The sequence below is a fragment of the Microtus pennsylvanicus genome, chromosome 14, assembly GCF_037038515.1.
Source record: "Microtus pennsylvanicus isolate mMicPen1 chromosome 14, mMicPen1.hap1, whole genome shotgun sequence".
In the NCBI taxonomy this organism is placed as follows: Eukaryota; Metazoa; Chordata; class Mammalia; order Rodentia; family Cricetidae; genus Microtus; species Microtus pennsylvanicus.
The window spans coordinates 44,633,170-44,647,724 of record NC_134592.1 but is presented as its reverse complement, the minus strand read 5'-3'; the positions used below and the strand labels follow the sequence as shown (position 1 = coordinate 44,647,724).

The following is a 14,555-nucleotide window of genomic DNA, read 5'->3' as shown; positions in this document are numbered from 1 at the left end:
ATCATCCCCTGGTGTGGGAGGCCCTTCTGTATATGTGTTGCTTTTATTGGTTAATGAATAAAGAAACTGTTTTGGCCTGTGATAGGGCAGGATAGAGCTAGGCGGGGAAAACTAAACTGAATGCTGGGAGAAAGAAGGCAGAGTCAGGGAGAAGCCATGTAGCCCCACCAGAGACAGGTGCCAGATGGAACTTTACCTGGTAAGCCACAGCCACGTGGCAATACACAGATGGATAGAAATGGGTTAATTTAAGATATAAGAGTAAGCCAGAGGGCTGGAGAGATGGCTCAGAGGTTAAGAGCATTGCCTGCTCTTCCAAAAGTCCTGAGTTCAATTCCCAGCAACCACATAGTGGTTCACAACCATCTGTAATGAGGTCTGGTGCCCTCTCCTGGTCTGCAGGCATACACACAGACGGAATATTGTATACATAATAAATAAATAAATAAATATTTTTTTTTTAAAAAAAAGAGTAAGCCAGAAATACACTTAAGCTATTGGCCAAACAGTATTGCAAAGAATATAGTTTCTGTGTGATTATTTCGTGGTTTAGGCAGCCAGGAGGGAACAAGTGGTCTCTGTCTACCAGCCCCCTGTTATTCTCAGCTTTGTCATCTGTGGATTTAGTCACTCATGACCAACCACAGTCTGACAATATCAAATAGAAGCTTCCGAAAGAAACAGTTTTTCCGTTTAAGACTGTCTGGCCTGGGCATGGTGTGCATGCCTGTAAACCCAACACTCTAGAAGCAGAGGCAGGAGGATCTTTGCAAGTTTGAGGTCAGCCTGGTCTACAAAGTGAGTTTCAGGCCAGCCAGGGCAATATGGTGAAACTATCTTAAAAGCCAAAGAGAATGAATAGCATGCTAAAATCATGGGCCATCCTGATCCAACCTCCCCACAACCCATTCCTTTGTTCATGATAGCTCATGCGGTATTTTAGCTGCTCCATTTGTCCATCAGCCACCTAGCAGCTGCTGTAGATTGGTAGGCCCACTGTCTCAATGTATGGCAGTCCTTCTGTTCAAGTAGCCTTGATTTTCGTTCATGTTGGCAGGGTGGAGAGGTCACAAATTAAAAGGTCTGGACTGTTGCTTGGTTGGGTGATCCAACTGTTCATTCATACCCAGCACCCCAAATTCTAAGTTTGTCCCCCAAAGCTGGTTCTTCAGAGAAATGAAAGATCTAGGTAGTCTCAGTTAAGGATGCTACTTGCAAGGTCTGTGACTGTCTAAGTCCCAGGCTTGGTAGAAGTAGCTGCAATGTGTACAGTTGTCTCTTTTATGTCCATAAAGATTGGAAGGTGGTGGGACCCACCCAAGAACTTACTTGTTTAATTACTATGGTCCCCTTTATCCTAACCAGAGATCTGGATCCAATAGCAACCCCTCTCTAGATCTGCGAGTAGAGTACAGGGTGAAGGAGAGATGCGTGCATTAGAGGCGGAAGAAAGACACCGTTTCCAGAAAATAGGGTGATTGCTGGCAACTCATTATCATTCCTGTGAGAAAGCGTCGGGAAGAGAAAGTCCATTAACCTTAGCACCAGAGAAGAATAAAGAGCAGCTAACGGTTTCATTAGACAGCGAGGAGAGGAAAACTTGGCAGGGAAGGAGGGGGCAAATAAAAGAAGCAGAAAAACGTGCCCCACTAGGGGGCAAGGAAAAAACCAGATAGAAACCAGCCAGACAGAGGGCAGCAGATGCTGGCAGTCTGCCTCTTGCTACTCTGTGAAACTGACTTTTATAGAATCTCTCTCTCTCTCTCTCTCTCTCTCTCTCTGTGGGTGTGTGCACGCCCTCGTGCATGTGCATGTGTACACACCTCTGTGGAGACCAGAGAACACCTTCAGGAATCATTTCTCAGGTGCCATCTACCGTATATTTTATGTATGTATGCATGTATGTATGTGTGTGTATGTATGTGTGTGTATGTATGTGTGTATATGTATGTATGTATACATTTGAGATTTTTTTATTGTCTTAGAACTTGCAAAGCATGCTAAACTGGATGGCCAGCAAGTCCCAGGGGACCTCCTGTCTCCACCCCCTCCCCCTCCCTGACCCCGTGCAGGGTTTACAGAGGAGCAACTATGTTTGGCTGTTTTACTTGGCTTCTGGAGACTGCGGTCCAGCAAGCGCTTTACTGACTGAAAAATCACTACAGTCTCAACTTTCCTTTTAATAAGAAACAAGTTGGTTCACTGAAAAGCGCTAATAAAAATAAAAGGTGATTGGTAGTGTTGTGATTACATGAAAACAATTGTGTTATTTAGCTATTTTAAAGGTACAGGAGCCAGGGATGCTCGCTGATATTCTGCAGCACCGTTTGTGGCCATTTGAGAAGCAGCTTATTAGAGTAAAATCTCAGTGTGTGGAGGCACACGCTAAAGTGTTCCAAATGTACACACTTCATATCAAGATAAGCTTAGGGGATGTGCAAAGTCCAGAGGCACAGCCATGTTCTCATAAACATATATGGAGAACATTCTTTCAAGATCTCTGGGGACTTTCTGGTCACACTTTACTAGAGGAATACTACCCGGATAAAGGCGAAGTGTGCCCCCAAATATGTACAAACTTAGAAAGAACTTTTCCGGAGACATTTTCCTCTCATAAAAACCCTTTATTGGCATACCAGGAATGACAATTTTTTTTTTCTTTTTCTAGCACAGTAGCTGTGTGCATCTATAGTTGTAGTTAGTGTAAACTATTTGTTACAAGTCACTAGAACTCTAACCAGCGGGGCAGATTTAATAAAGAGAGTAACTAGCGGCCCAGCCATCGAGTCTCACGGGAGCAGAAATCAAAGACCAAGCAGTGTTGTCCTGCAACCATGTTCTGGAGCCACGAGAACCCAAGACAGACACAGACAGGATAGCACCCATTCAATAAATTAGGTTCTAACTAGAAAAACATCATAACGACAGATGACTTGGGACAAGCACAGAGTAGAGGATGAGCTATTTACAGAGATTGCTTTTTGTCGAAGCAACGCCAGCTCTCCCATCCCACCTCTGTTGAACGACCCTTGTTCGAGTCGATTTCGTGGCTCAGTGGAAAGTATTTAGCCAACTCATCGGAAGTTTGCTTTCAGGCCCTACGCTCTCTAAAACGTCACGCCCAAAGAAAGCTTCTGAAGGGTACGTGTTAGGAGCAGGAAGCATGGATATTCAGTCAATCCCAGGGATGACATCCATGCTCATGCTTTCCCAAACCCACTTCGAGCTTCCGTGGATGTCAGGCTGTGACAGCAGTGGGTGTGGATTCTCGTTTGTAACAGGCACAGAGAGTAGACATGGAGTGTGTTTGTCCTGAGAATGTAAATGTTGTGGCCTGCAACGTAGGAGCCCCAGTACAGTGACTGGGTCCTGTGCCCTCTGGTCATTTTGTTTTTAGCATTCTTTTTTTTTAAGGCTTATTATGACTGTAGCATAATGAGTAACAATGCTGACATCATTTCTGCCAAAGAAGGGCTGTGATGCGTGGCAGCAAGGACCATAATTCAGATAGCGCGGTGGGAAAAGCACTGGTGTGACGGCCGGAGTGCGTGGGTTCAGCATCAATCTAAGGGTTTGTCCACGACACCTTTTTTGATTCTTGACTTTTGTACTTAGAACAACTTGAAGTTATTTGCTTTGTTCTCCTTCCAGAGTATACATTCCAGGAAGATAGTCTTGGTCACCTTTTCCCTGGTCCCTCCCCAGTGTCTAGAATACAGAATTCTAGAGTCTGGAACAGTACCGGGTCCATAGTATTCTTAATTAAAAACTTGTATTAACTAAACGAATCAAATTGAGTCCCCGGGCCTGCCCAGTGTCTGGAGCACCTCTGATTGTCCTCACCCTGCTGTGACCTTGTCTCACTGATACATTTGTGCTTCAGGGTGTGGTTACGACTTGTGGGTACCAGGTGCACTCTGCCCACCTCCCGAGAAATAGCCTTGAAGAGCTGACGTTGCTTGACAAGAAATAGGGTGAGAACATTCTAGGAGTCAAATGGCAAACTCTGAATTCGACTTCTTTCCTACCTGCTCTCCTATAACATCTTTGTGTGAAGCAAAGCTTAAGGAAAAGGTTTCTAGGAAGATTTTCTCTTGGCAGGGCCAGTTAGGTAGGTAAGTCAGCAAAACATGATCAGAAAAGAAACAAAACAAACTCGATCTGCATGTAAAAGCAAACAAACAAAAACAAACCCTAAATGAAAGAAAAGCAACAAGTGAAAGTGGAAACGAAGGGAACAGTGGGCTGCCGAGGTCCTCTGTGGGTTAGAACGGCTGGATGAGGAAAGGAGCTCAGGTGAGTGATGCAGAGAGGCTCATGGGAAAGGGGCGGGGCTGTAGGGGCGAAGATGGTAGAGGACCGGCTGTTCTCCTCCGTCTCTGTCTTCTGCCAACTCTGCATCTGCCGAGGCCGGTGGCTCCATGCTGTCCCTCTCAGGGACAGCTAGTGCCCCCACAGCACACCCTTAGGCTATGGAAGCTCTGCTGGAGTAGAAGTCGGGGACCGGAAGCCCAGTGTGGAGCGTGACCTGAGGAACGAGACTGTAAGCTATGCAGGATGTGTGCTTACAATCGTCCAGTCACAGCGCAGTTTGTGTGCCCTCCATTCGGTAAGGGCCCATTCACGTCTTTGAACTTCTATCCTAGAAGACGCTATAGGGACTTCTAGCAGGATTCTAGCTGCAGTAAGAGCCTGGCCACCATGGTGGGTTTCCAAACCCAGGAGACACAATTCCCACCTCTTTTAAAGTATTCTGGGGGACTGCATTTTCTTTTGGCTGAAGGTAAGGCCCTCATTTGCAGGCAGGGACACCTTCTACACACAGTGACTACTGCCCAAGTCTATGGACAAAGATCGTATTAGCTTGTTGGTGAGTTCCCGGTGTGGACAAGCCTTTCTTTCTGGGATTGAACGAAGGACTTTAGTAGGAAGAAACACGGGCACTTATGTTGCTGCACCAACTTCTAGTCAACCTCCAACTATGGTGAATAGCTATGGGGAAAGACTGGAAGCATTTCCTAAACATGGCCCCTTCCCTCTTCTTGCCCATACCATCCCTGCCAAGAGTCTGTCTAAAGACTCGAGAACATCCTTGAAGGCCCGATGCGTGGCTAGTATGATAGTCTTTGGAAGGGACATGGCTGAAAAGGTGGACAGCTTCGAGTGAGGTTTTCCTTAGATTCACTTCTACGGCAGTTTAAGCTTTCTGTCTTCTGATGTGCAGGCTGGCTCTGAAGAGTTTAACTCCAGCCCCCCAGACAGTCCCACCTACTTGCAGGGAGCCGAAGGCAGGTGTTGCTGGGTTGTAAGTGGTTTTACTGCACGAGCTCACAGACAGCAATTCATTTAAAAGAGCTTCAAGGCTGCGGCCGTAGGTGGGGCATGAATCCTCTGCAGGGATTCGATGTGATTTCCAAGTCCTATTTTAAGGCTGGTGAGGTTTATGTCGGGTAACGAGAGGACCAACTCCCAACTCGGGGGGGGGGGGGCTGGGAAGTCCTGGATTCTAGCAGTGATGGGGCACCACCTGCACCCCTTGCAAGCTCCGAAACACCCCCTTCACTACCCCCTGCCCCAGTCCACCAGCCTCTTTGCCTTTCTCCGCCCATCCAGAGCCCCTCGTGCTTTAGAAACTTCTAAGTTTGGGTTATGCCTTCTGTTTGGAAAACTCCACCTTTCTCCTTCAGGATTCGGATCAACAGTGACTGCAATAAGGCCAGCCCACTGGCCACCATGGTTAGGGCTGTGACTGCTTAGCACATCCTCAGTGCTGCTGATCCCCTTCCCTGACACTGACCCTCTGATGTATCTTATAAATAACCCCATTGTGGATATCGCTTAACGTCTGTAACTGGAATATAAGCTTAGGGAGGGGGAAGCTTTGTATCTGTTTCTTTTTTTTTTCTTTCCCACTGTTGGATATCTAGTATTTACAGCAGAGCCTGGCTTGTTAAAGGGACCCTGTAGATATCTGCTAAGGAAAGAAGCGAGAAGAATCTGCTGTTTGGTATCTACAGGAAACTGCAAGTAACTAACTCCTAGGCAACCCGTGCTTCCCAGTCAATAGCACAAGGCAGAGCGAATGAGAGCGAAGCTGCTCCCACTCTCTGATAAGGGCCTAAGGTTTGCTTTTCTTGGGCATCCCTGGTGCTCGCTAGGAACCATCTCAATGGCTTCCCTGCCAGTCTGTCCAAGTCACTCAATTCTATTTAGAGATGAAACCAGAGCAAAGCATGGATAGACAGGATAGAGACGGCTTGTGATTCCTATGGGTGGTTAGCCGGACCATGGCAAGGATGCGGGGAAGGGCTGCTGGTGCATCTTGGGGCTGTGGGAACTTTACTGCCCCCAGTAGACTTTGAAGCAGCCTGAGCAAGCTGCCTTTAGTCCCAGGGCCCTGTTGCTCACCTGCACATTCCTGTTCAGGCTGACAGCAGGAAAGAACAGGCCCTCCACGTTCTCAAAGGCGATGGGACCTTGCTGCTCATTGTTGATGAAAAATGTTAACGTCTTTCTGTTTAAGTCGAGGAGGACCCCGATGGTGGCGCCTTTTGTGATCCCCCCTTCGGTTCTGTGGGAAAAGGGGGGGGAAATGGAGTCTTATCAGCTTGTTGCCATTCTTAAGTCTCCCCGTTTTGGTTTGCGGAACCCCTCTTTAGTTTTGCTTTTGATATTTGATACCGGAGATTGACCCTAGGGCCTCATGGACGGCAGGCAAGTGCTCTGCCACTGGTTTTATCCCCAGCTCTCTTTTTAATTTTTTAATTAATTTTTAATTGAGACAGGGTCTTATCAAATTCTCCAGGCTGGCCTTGAACTTCCACCCACAGCCCAGGCAAGCCTTAAACTTGGAATCGTTCTGCTACAACTTTCCAAGTAGAAGGAACTATAGACCTGTCCCATCAGGCCTAGCCAAAGCAGAATTTTGAAACCTGTTTAAGTTTTTACCCCCAGCTCGGCTTTTTTTTGCACATATTTTTGCTCTAAGAAACCCTTTTCACATAAAACTTTAAAGCCTCAGATACACTGTATACTATTTATATTTATATGTAGTCATGCTTTACATATGAAAATATGATTTAGATTTCTTTGCTCCCCCAAATTCCCAATTCCCTGTGGAGACAGCCACTCTTCATGACAACCCCTTGTTTACTGTGCCTTGCTGAGCGTGAACCGGTACACATGGAATGTCTACCACTGAGCTATAGCAGAAGAAAACTGAAAACAGAAGCCCGGACCAAAGGAGCCTTTCATACAGCACATCAGCTGTATGGCACACTGTATAAATGGTGTGAATTTAGCAGCATTTAATACAGAATGACATAATCCGAAAGCCAAAACAAAGGATCACTTATTTAGGTGGAGCCCGGAACATGTGCGTGAGCTACTGGACTCAGGTAGACACACTCTGGAAAGATGCTAATCTTTCGGCATGTGGAATTAGAAAGAAGGCATTAGCGTGTCTCTGTAGACATGACAGCATTGAAGGAGATGCTTCCCCGAGACACAGTTATACTACAGGGAACGCAGTGATTTCCAGAAACCCGAGTACCAGCGTACAAAGATCTGTGTCTTCTGCTGCCACTGATGAGTTCATAGGACATTTAGATAGGAACTGCCACACCTCTCTTCCCCCCTGAGTTTAAGACCTTGCAAAACTGAACTTCATCTCAGCAGAGCACAGAAATGTATCAGCATCACTTTTCTCTGGCATGCAGAAGACAGACTGGACACCGTCACTCACAGACAGGCTTACAGACTCCATCTCTGCCAGTGACAGATTCGCCAGCGACAGCACAAGGGACATGCAGCTTGCATGCAAGCAGAGGTGTTCAGCTTCTGGAATGTGCTTTTCTGCAGTGTGTCATGGCGCTGTTCTTATGTTCACTCCAAAATCAAGGGGCTAAACCCAAGTGCTTGGGTGATGGTGTCGGAAATCTAGTGACAGAGCCCCTCCTGAATGTCAATCACTGAAGATAGCTGCTGTCTATGTCCTGTTGGATTTGATAGCAAGATATACATGCTTTGTGTGCTCACTTCAAGGGATAACCAGTAAGACATACATGAATAGAGCTGGACAGAGTGTGGCCAGGGGCCAGGAGGCTCTGGGAGCTTCCTGGCTATTGAAGGGTCAGTGGTGAGCTACAAGAGGAGCTGAAATAGCAAAGTCATTATTCTGCCCCTGCTGGGCCCTTTCTCCCTTTGATCTCACTGAACACAGGGGATAGCTTTTTCAGAGATGCCGAAGAGAATGTATCCTGGGGGGATGTTTGAGAATAAGACAGACCAGTGTCCATGAAGAGACACCTTTGACCCAGAAGGTAGGAGAAAAATATGTTTGAAGAAAACAGAAATAGATGGAAAAGGAAATTATTAAATATAGACAGTTGGAACTGTCTGTATTTTGGTGATAGAGGACATTTCTTCAGGAGATACTATATCCTCTTTCTTCAGCAAACCTGATGCTGTAATACACACAGTAAAAGTAAGTTCAAGTTTAAAGCTATCCACACGGGTATCCCTAATGCCAAGCTTAGTTAATGGCTTTTATTCTGAGAAGCAGTACTGGTGATAATGACAATAAGAACAAAGGCTTCCATTTCCAGGTACTTCCCATGTGGGGCATTAGAACATATCTCATCTCAAGTGGTCTTCAGATCACTCCTGCGTGGAAACACATTCTTATACGAATTTGGAGCATTGACAAACTGAGATTCAGAAAGAATTAAGTACCTTGGCCCTTTAAAACACTTGTCTGGTAAAGATCTAAGTCTGGGTTTTCTTTTGTAGTCCTGGGTGGAATTTGACAATGAGGGGCCAAGGAGAAGGCACACGGCTCTACCTCTCTGTGATGTAGAAACCAGTTGAGTGGACCATCCTAGAGATTTCCTAGCACGGGAGCTCCTGTGCTGTGGATGAAGACCATCTGCCCTGCTTCCTAGTGCTATCTGTGTAGGGTGTTGAACTAGGGATCTCCCTCCTGTCCCCAAGCCACCATGAAGAAGGCTTGGCGTGGGGCTGCAGGGTACCTGTTGGTGTGCGAGTTGTTGTGCATGAACCAGCTCCGGTTATTGTCCACATACATTGCCCACGCTTTGTCGTCCTTCCCCAACATCACATCCTTCATGACGTCGATGCGAGCCACGCCAAACGCTGGATCGGGGTGGTTGTCATAGCGATCTATGGTTAGCTCCCAGTAGTGGACGCCCTTGGAGAAGCCCGTCTTCCCCAACACCACCCGGTCGTCGTAGCTACTGCACGTCACCGTCAGGTTGTCATTGGAGAAGATGATGTCTGAGTGTGCCGAGCCCGGGTCAAAAGCAAACCAAGCCACTGAGGACAGAAGGGAGGCGAGTTATTGCGATGGCTTCACGTATCGCAGCACGCATCCGGACAGCGTGGCACATAGTGTCACATTTTCATGCTGCCAGGCAGAAGGGAGGTTTCTGGGGCCTGAGTCACCGTAAGTGAACAGATAGATGGGGCAGATGGAGGACACAGGGCCGAGTCAGCAGGGTTACCTGGCTTAGACTGCACTCCCAGCCAGTTGATCCGGGAGTGAAGTAGCATCGAGCCCCTTCACCTGGCGACTGGTGGACCAGTGCACCAGAGACATAGAGGGTATAGGGGTGTGTTAGGATGCCTGTGTAGCCCTGAGGCAGGGAGGCTAGATCTATAACCCTGGATGGAGGAGGGATAGAACACACTGAGTGAAATCAGGAAATACGCTTGGGTAGAAGTGTGGGAAAGCTCCTGCAGCCCTCGTACCTGCTCACCCAAGTCGTGAAGCTGCAAAGCAACAGAAACTAATTGTCATGTGGCTTGGTTGCAGGAGAGACTGCTTCCTTTATAACTTATAGATAAGTTATAAATAAGTGTTACTCCTAAAACTGGCATCTAATAGACATTGCAGAAGCAGTTTGGACGTTAGGCGCAGAAAGGGTGAAGTGTTTATATACACAGCTGCGCCCAGTTTCTATCTATCCCGAGAAGTCAGAGGCTGAGGTGCTGAGCCTGCAGCCCCTCGCATGCACTTGGCCTCTGCTATGTGTAAGAGAATAATGTTAGTCCATACCTGCGAGCAGCTTTTTAATGTCAACTGTGGTCATTCCAATGAAAGGCATGGGGGAGAGAAACAGGAAGCAAAATTGACATTGACAAGAAAACACGTTTCTTTTGATAGACTAATACCAACAAGGGTATTATTGGTATTACCACTGAGAACATTACACACACAACAGCCGGCCGACTCGTGCCACGGCTGACATTCAGTGCTCAGAAAGACTGGTTTGCAATTGATGTAGAAGAAAGTGGGGGGAGGGGGATTAAGGTATAATGTTAAGAAAAAAAGAAGAAGACAGGCATTTTCTAAGAAATTGAGAAACTGTTATAATGGAGTTAGAATGACATTTGGAAAATTTTATTGACATGACAAAGCCACCACCATTTCTTTTGCAAAGGAATTGAGCGTAGCAGTCACACAGGCGAAAGTAACAATTACAGTGGGTATACTTGCCTAATTGAGAGTAAGATGCAGACTGTGTCTCAAAATTGCATCCTATAAAAAGATACTACACATCAAGGCTGTGAAGGGACAACCAGGTTCATAAAAGCCATTTTGCATTCACTTAGAAAGCACAACAGAGTATGGTCCCCAGAGGCCTGATTCATTAAAAAAAGACAGAAAATAAAAAACCAAAGCCCTTTTAGTGTTCCTTTTCTTTGCTTGGTATATATTGCTTTTGTGCTCTCTCCAAACGAAAAGTTCATCTTTTTACATCTTGGCAAAATCTTTGTCCAACTGGCTTCAAATGCTACAGCTTAAATGTTCATTGTCTTTCTGGTTCAATTTTATACACTAACATTTGCAAGCTGAGGAGCTCAACTGTCTTAAAGATGAGAAAAAGTTGCTCAATAGAAGTGGAAAAGAAATCACCCAGTAGTGATAACTCTGCTCTGGGGCAATAGTCTACTGATTTCTGATTTCCTACTGGCTTATGGCAGGAAGCCTTTGTTTGCTGTGATGAGGGCAGGGCAAGCATTCCACGTGTAAAGAAGTGTGGAATCTACATGTCTGCTATGAATGCCTCGTAATCAACAATCACACGAATCGACTGCGCTGACAACAGAGATTACTTTCCTTCTTAGTTCACTTTGCTACAGCAGCTCTTCTCACCGGAGGGAGGGGAGGAACGCTGATGTGGGGTGGGACGTGGGCTCGGAGCTATATAGGAATCACTGTGGGACTTCTGCTCTCATCTTCCCTAATGTCTGGTTTCTCTTTTTTTTTTAATTTTTTTTTTTTAGTTCCCTTCTGATGAGAACCCGTGTGAAGGAGGAGGACAGTGACTTGGACTGAAAGTGTCCACAGGTGTGTGACCTACAATTTCCAGTGATGTTGAGCCCTGGCCTAAGAAATGGGAATCTTTGGAGGAAAGAATCATGCAAACTTTTGCAATTTATATTGTCCTAATAAGCTAATTTCTAAAACAATTGGAAGATAAGGTGCTGACTTAAAAGAATTTTACAAGAATTAGTTCCTATAAAAGAGCTCCGGGTAGCAATTTAGACGTTATAACCTTCTCTTGCTCAGCTTACTTTATTCTGGGATACAGTCATCATCTTCCGGCTCAGGTAGTCTTTTTATGTTTAACTTTTTTTGCCAGCTGCCTTTTCAATTAATTCCTTATTGTGAATTGGAACACAGAAAGTATGGGCTATAAAGAATTTCAAAACCACATTTCATATCCAGGTTTGGAAGTAAATTTGTGGAATCTGAATAGGGCTTTCAAAATTTTTAAATGAATCGTGCCTTGTGGGGTGTTTTTTTAAAAAACAAATATTCTTAACTCTTTTTCTACCAATTTAAAGACAACATCATCCATTTACGATTCAATGATACAACCAGAACAAGGCTATTAAATCCACCTGCCAAGTACCCCGACCCCACATTTCATTTCATTTTATTCTTGAGACAATGTACATTACAAAGACTGTAACAGTGTTTTGGTACATTAGAGACAAGCAGAGGGCTCCATAACAAAAGCATGTGGGAAAAGCCAGTAGTGCACAGAAACACAAGAAACGGAAAAACACAAGAAAAATGTCACTGTTCAAGGGAGCTCTAAGTCCCTGCATCCTTTTTGCACCGTCATGCTGTGGCCTTCTTCATTCCAGGATGTGGGATGAGCCAAAGGGATAACATAAAACCCCAAAGAAACCCCGGGACGTGAGATGTGTATCATGTATCGTGATTACAATATAGCCCCGAAGAGATCAGCTAGCTCTGCCTTTTAGGAATTTGATTCTGCTTGCTAGACAAGAGCTCACTGCAAAATAACCCGAATCTAGCTTCGCTGGACCCAACCATAGCTCTGCTGCATTTTGGCTGTGAGTAACTTCCTGAGGCCGCTTATTTTGATTTATAGGATCTCTGGCCTTTGGCATCATGGGGAAGGGTTTCTAATTCGGCCAACAGTGACATGCTGTGGCCTACAGTCACAAAGGCTTTAATTTCCTGCTCTCTGCTTCCCCTGCTTTGTAGGATGTATTCTGCTATCGGCATGGTTTTTTTTTTTGTTTTTGTTTTTTGTTTTGTTTTGCTTTTCGTTTTATTTTTGTCAGTAAAGATCTCTTGAGTCTATGTTTAATCAGACCACTCCAGGCTGGATGCACCGATCCAGTCTCCCAGACACAGCTGGTTTCCTGGATCCAGAAGGTTGCAAACCTCCACACTACTGCCATGGCCTCTACTCAGCCAGTGCCTATGCCGTGCTATGGCGTTGCATGTGATGAAGACCAAGTTTTCCATGGTGGTACCCGCTGATGCAAAAAGAACAACTTGGTGCATCCCGTTCCTATGCCATCACGCATGGACCACAGCTCTGGGGTGGGTCGTTCCACCATACAAACAAGAATGCCAGAAAGCTCCCTCAGCCACACTGAAGCCACAGACACAGACACAAGTCACCACCCCACCCCCTACCACCACTACCACCACGCACACAGATGGCAAGAACGACACACGTTTTTCAGAGATGCCTCCAAGACACAGAGATGAAGGGAAAGACCCAACAGCTCAGCTCACCGGGTGCATTGAGAGACTGCAAGGAAGAGTGCAAACTCAGCTGATGGGGTGAGGATCGGAAATCAAAGTAGGATCTCCCGGGGAAGCTGGGTTGCAGATTAAGGGTGGAGGAGAAGGGACTCATTCTACGGAGCGGCAATCTTTCCGAAGGCACTGGAAAAGGGAGGGTCTGTTCTTCTGAATCTGTGTCTAAATGTAAGATCAATGCAAACCAGAGATCAGATATCTGCTGGCCGCCCGGGCCAGGTTCCCAAAGCCTGTCTAAGCCAGTGGTCACACAAACATTCATCAGTCCGGCAGGAGCCATCCACAGGTATTAGCAAACCTGTGTGTCCGAGACTGGGAATTCTCCGTGGGTCGGGAACCCAGACCAGACAACCACTCCAGCACCACCGACAACCATTTTAAGTTCTCTGACTTTTAGCAATAGAAAAACATGTTACATGAGAAACATTGAGACTTTCAGGAACATTTTATACATTGACGAGGAATCCACACACTCCCCCTTTTTTTTTCTTCAACTACTCCTCAAGTTACTGTGCTTTTAACAATGGTTTCTCCAAAAGCTTCTATTTAGGACATGATAACTTTTAGAAACCGTGGAACATTTTTCCTTTACTAACGCATTCCCTCAATTTCTAGAGATAGTTTTAATCTTAGAACATTCAAGACATGATCTTTGAGTGGAGGAAGAAATACAGGCCCGACAACTGAGGGATGAGACCCTCCTTGTTTCTGAATTAGTCTCACGTTCTATGGACACCACTTAACTCGTCCCAGTTCTCTAATAGCAGAGTGGACAGGGTGGGGGGAGGGCACAGGTGGGAGGTGTCTGCGGCTGCTCACAAAGGCCTGGTGTGACAGCCACTATGGGATTAAAGGGAGGTCTCGGTCATGGCCTCGAGTCCTGGTAAGCTCAGTTCAATGGTGAAGATTCAGGAAGTAGAGATGGTGTGTCAGGCTCAGACCCTCAAGGAAACACTTTCTCATTGAAAAGGGAATTTTGTTTTGGTGACCAGTGGGTGTTACTTGGACTTGTCTTGTTAGTGGTTTGTCTTTGTACACAGCTGTTTCTGATCAAAATACCACAGTGTAGGTTCAAGCAACAGTGTGTGCTCGAGTGTGTGTGTGTGTGTGTGTGTGTGTGTGTGTGTGTGTGTGTGTGTAGAACATAATCCTGTCTGGAGACCTCATAAGAGGAGCGACCACAGGTTTTAACACTGCAAAGCAGCAGCCTCGTTTTCATTTCCAATCTCGCAATATTAATGTTAGCTTTTCAGACTTTGGTCTTATCCCTGAGGTGAGATTTAATTTTTTTTCTATAAATCAAATATCAGAGAAAAGGATAGGGGCCTAAAGCTTTATATCCCCAAGAATAATAAGAGTGAAGTTTCTACTTAAACTTCATATAGTTGGGGTGACTCGGGATGTCTGATCATTTCTTTGTACAGATATAATAAATTAAAAA

The 14,555-nt window shown here is 45.7% G+C and overlaps 1 protein-coding gene across 15 annotated transcripts in view; it reads right to left on the bottom strand.

Annotated features, from left to right (window-relative positions):
* Nucleotides 1-2,603: 2,603 nt before the first annotated feature.
* Nucleotides 2,604-14,555, bottom strand: part of Trim9 (tripartite motif containing 9) — a 108,322-nt gene continuing 96,370 nt past the window's right edge. For 3 of the 15 annotated variants that reach the window (XM_075948254.1, XM_075948239.1, XM_075948241.1), the window contains 6 exons: nucleotides 13,088-13,276; nucleotides 10,517-10,558; nucleotides 10,076-10,099; nucleotides 9,030-9,333; nucleotides 6,409-6,571; nucleotides 2,604-4,528 (listed from right to left, as the gene is read on the bottom strand). In XM_075948254.1, coding sequence (XP_075804369.1) covers nucleotides 4,466-4,528; nucleotides 6,409-6,571; nucleotides 9,030-9,333; nucleotides 10,076-10,099; nucleotides 10,517-10,558; nucleotides 13,088-13,276 — 785 coding nt within the window. In that variant the 3' untranslated portion in view covers nucleotides 2,604-4,465. The remainder of the gene's footprint in view (nucleotides 4,529-6,408; nucleotides 6,572-9,029; nucleotides 9,334-10,075; nucleotides 10,100-10,516; nucleotides 10,559-13,087; nucleotides 13,277-14,555) is intronic. The other 12 variants (XM_075948242.1, XM_075948243.1, XM_075948245.1 and 9 more) reach the window with 9 other exon arrangements.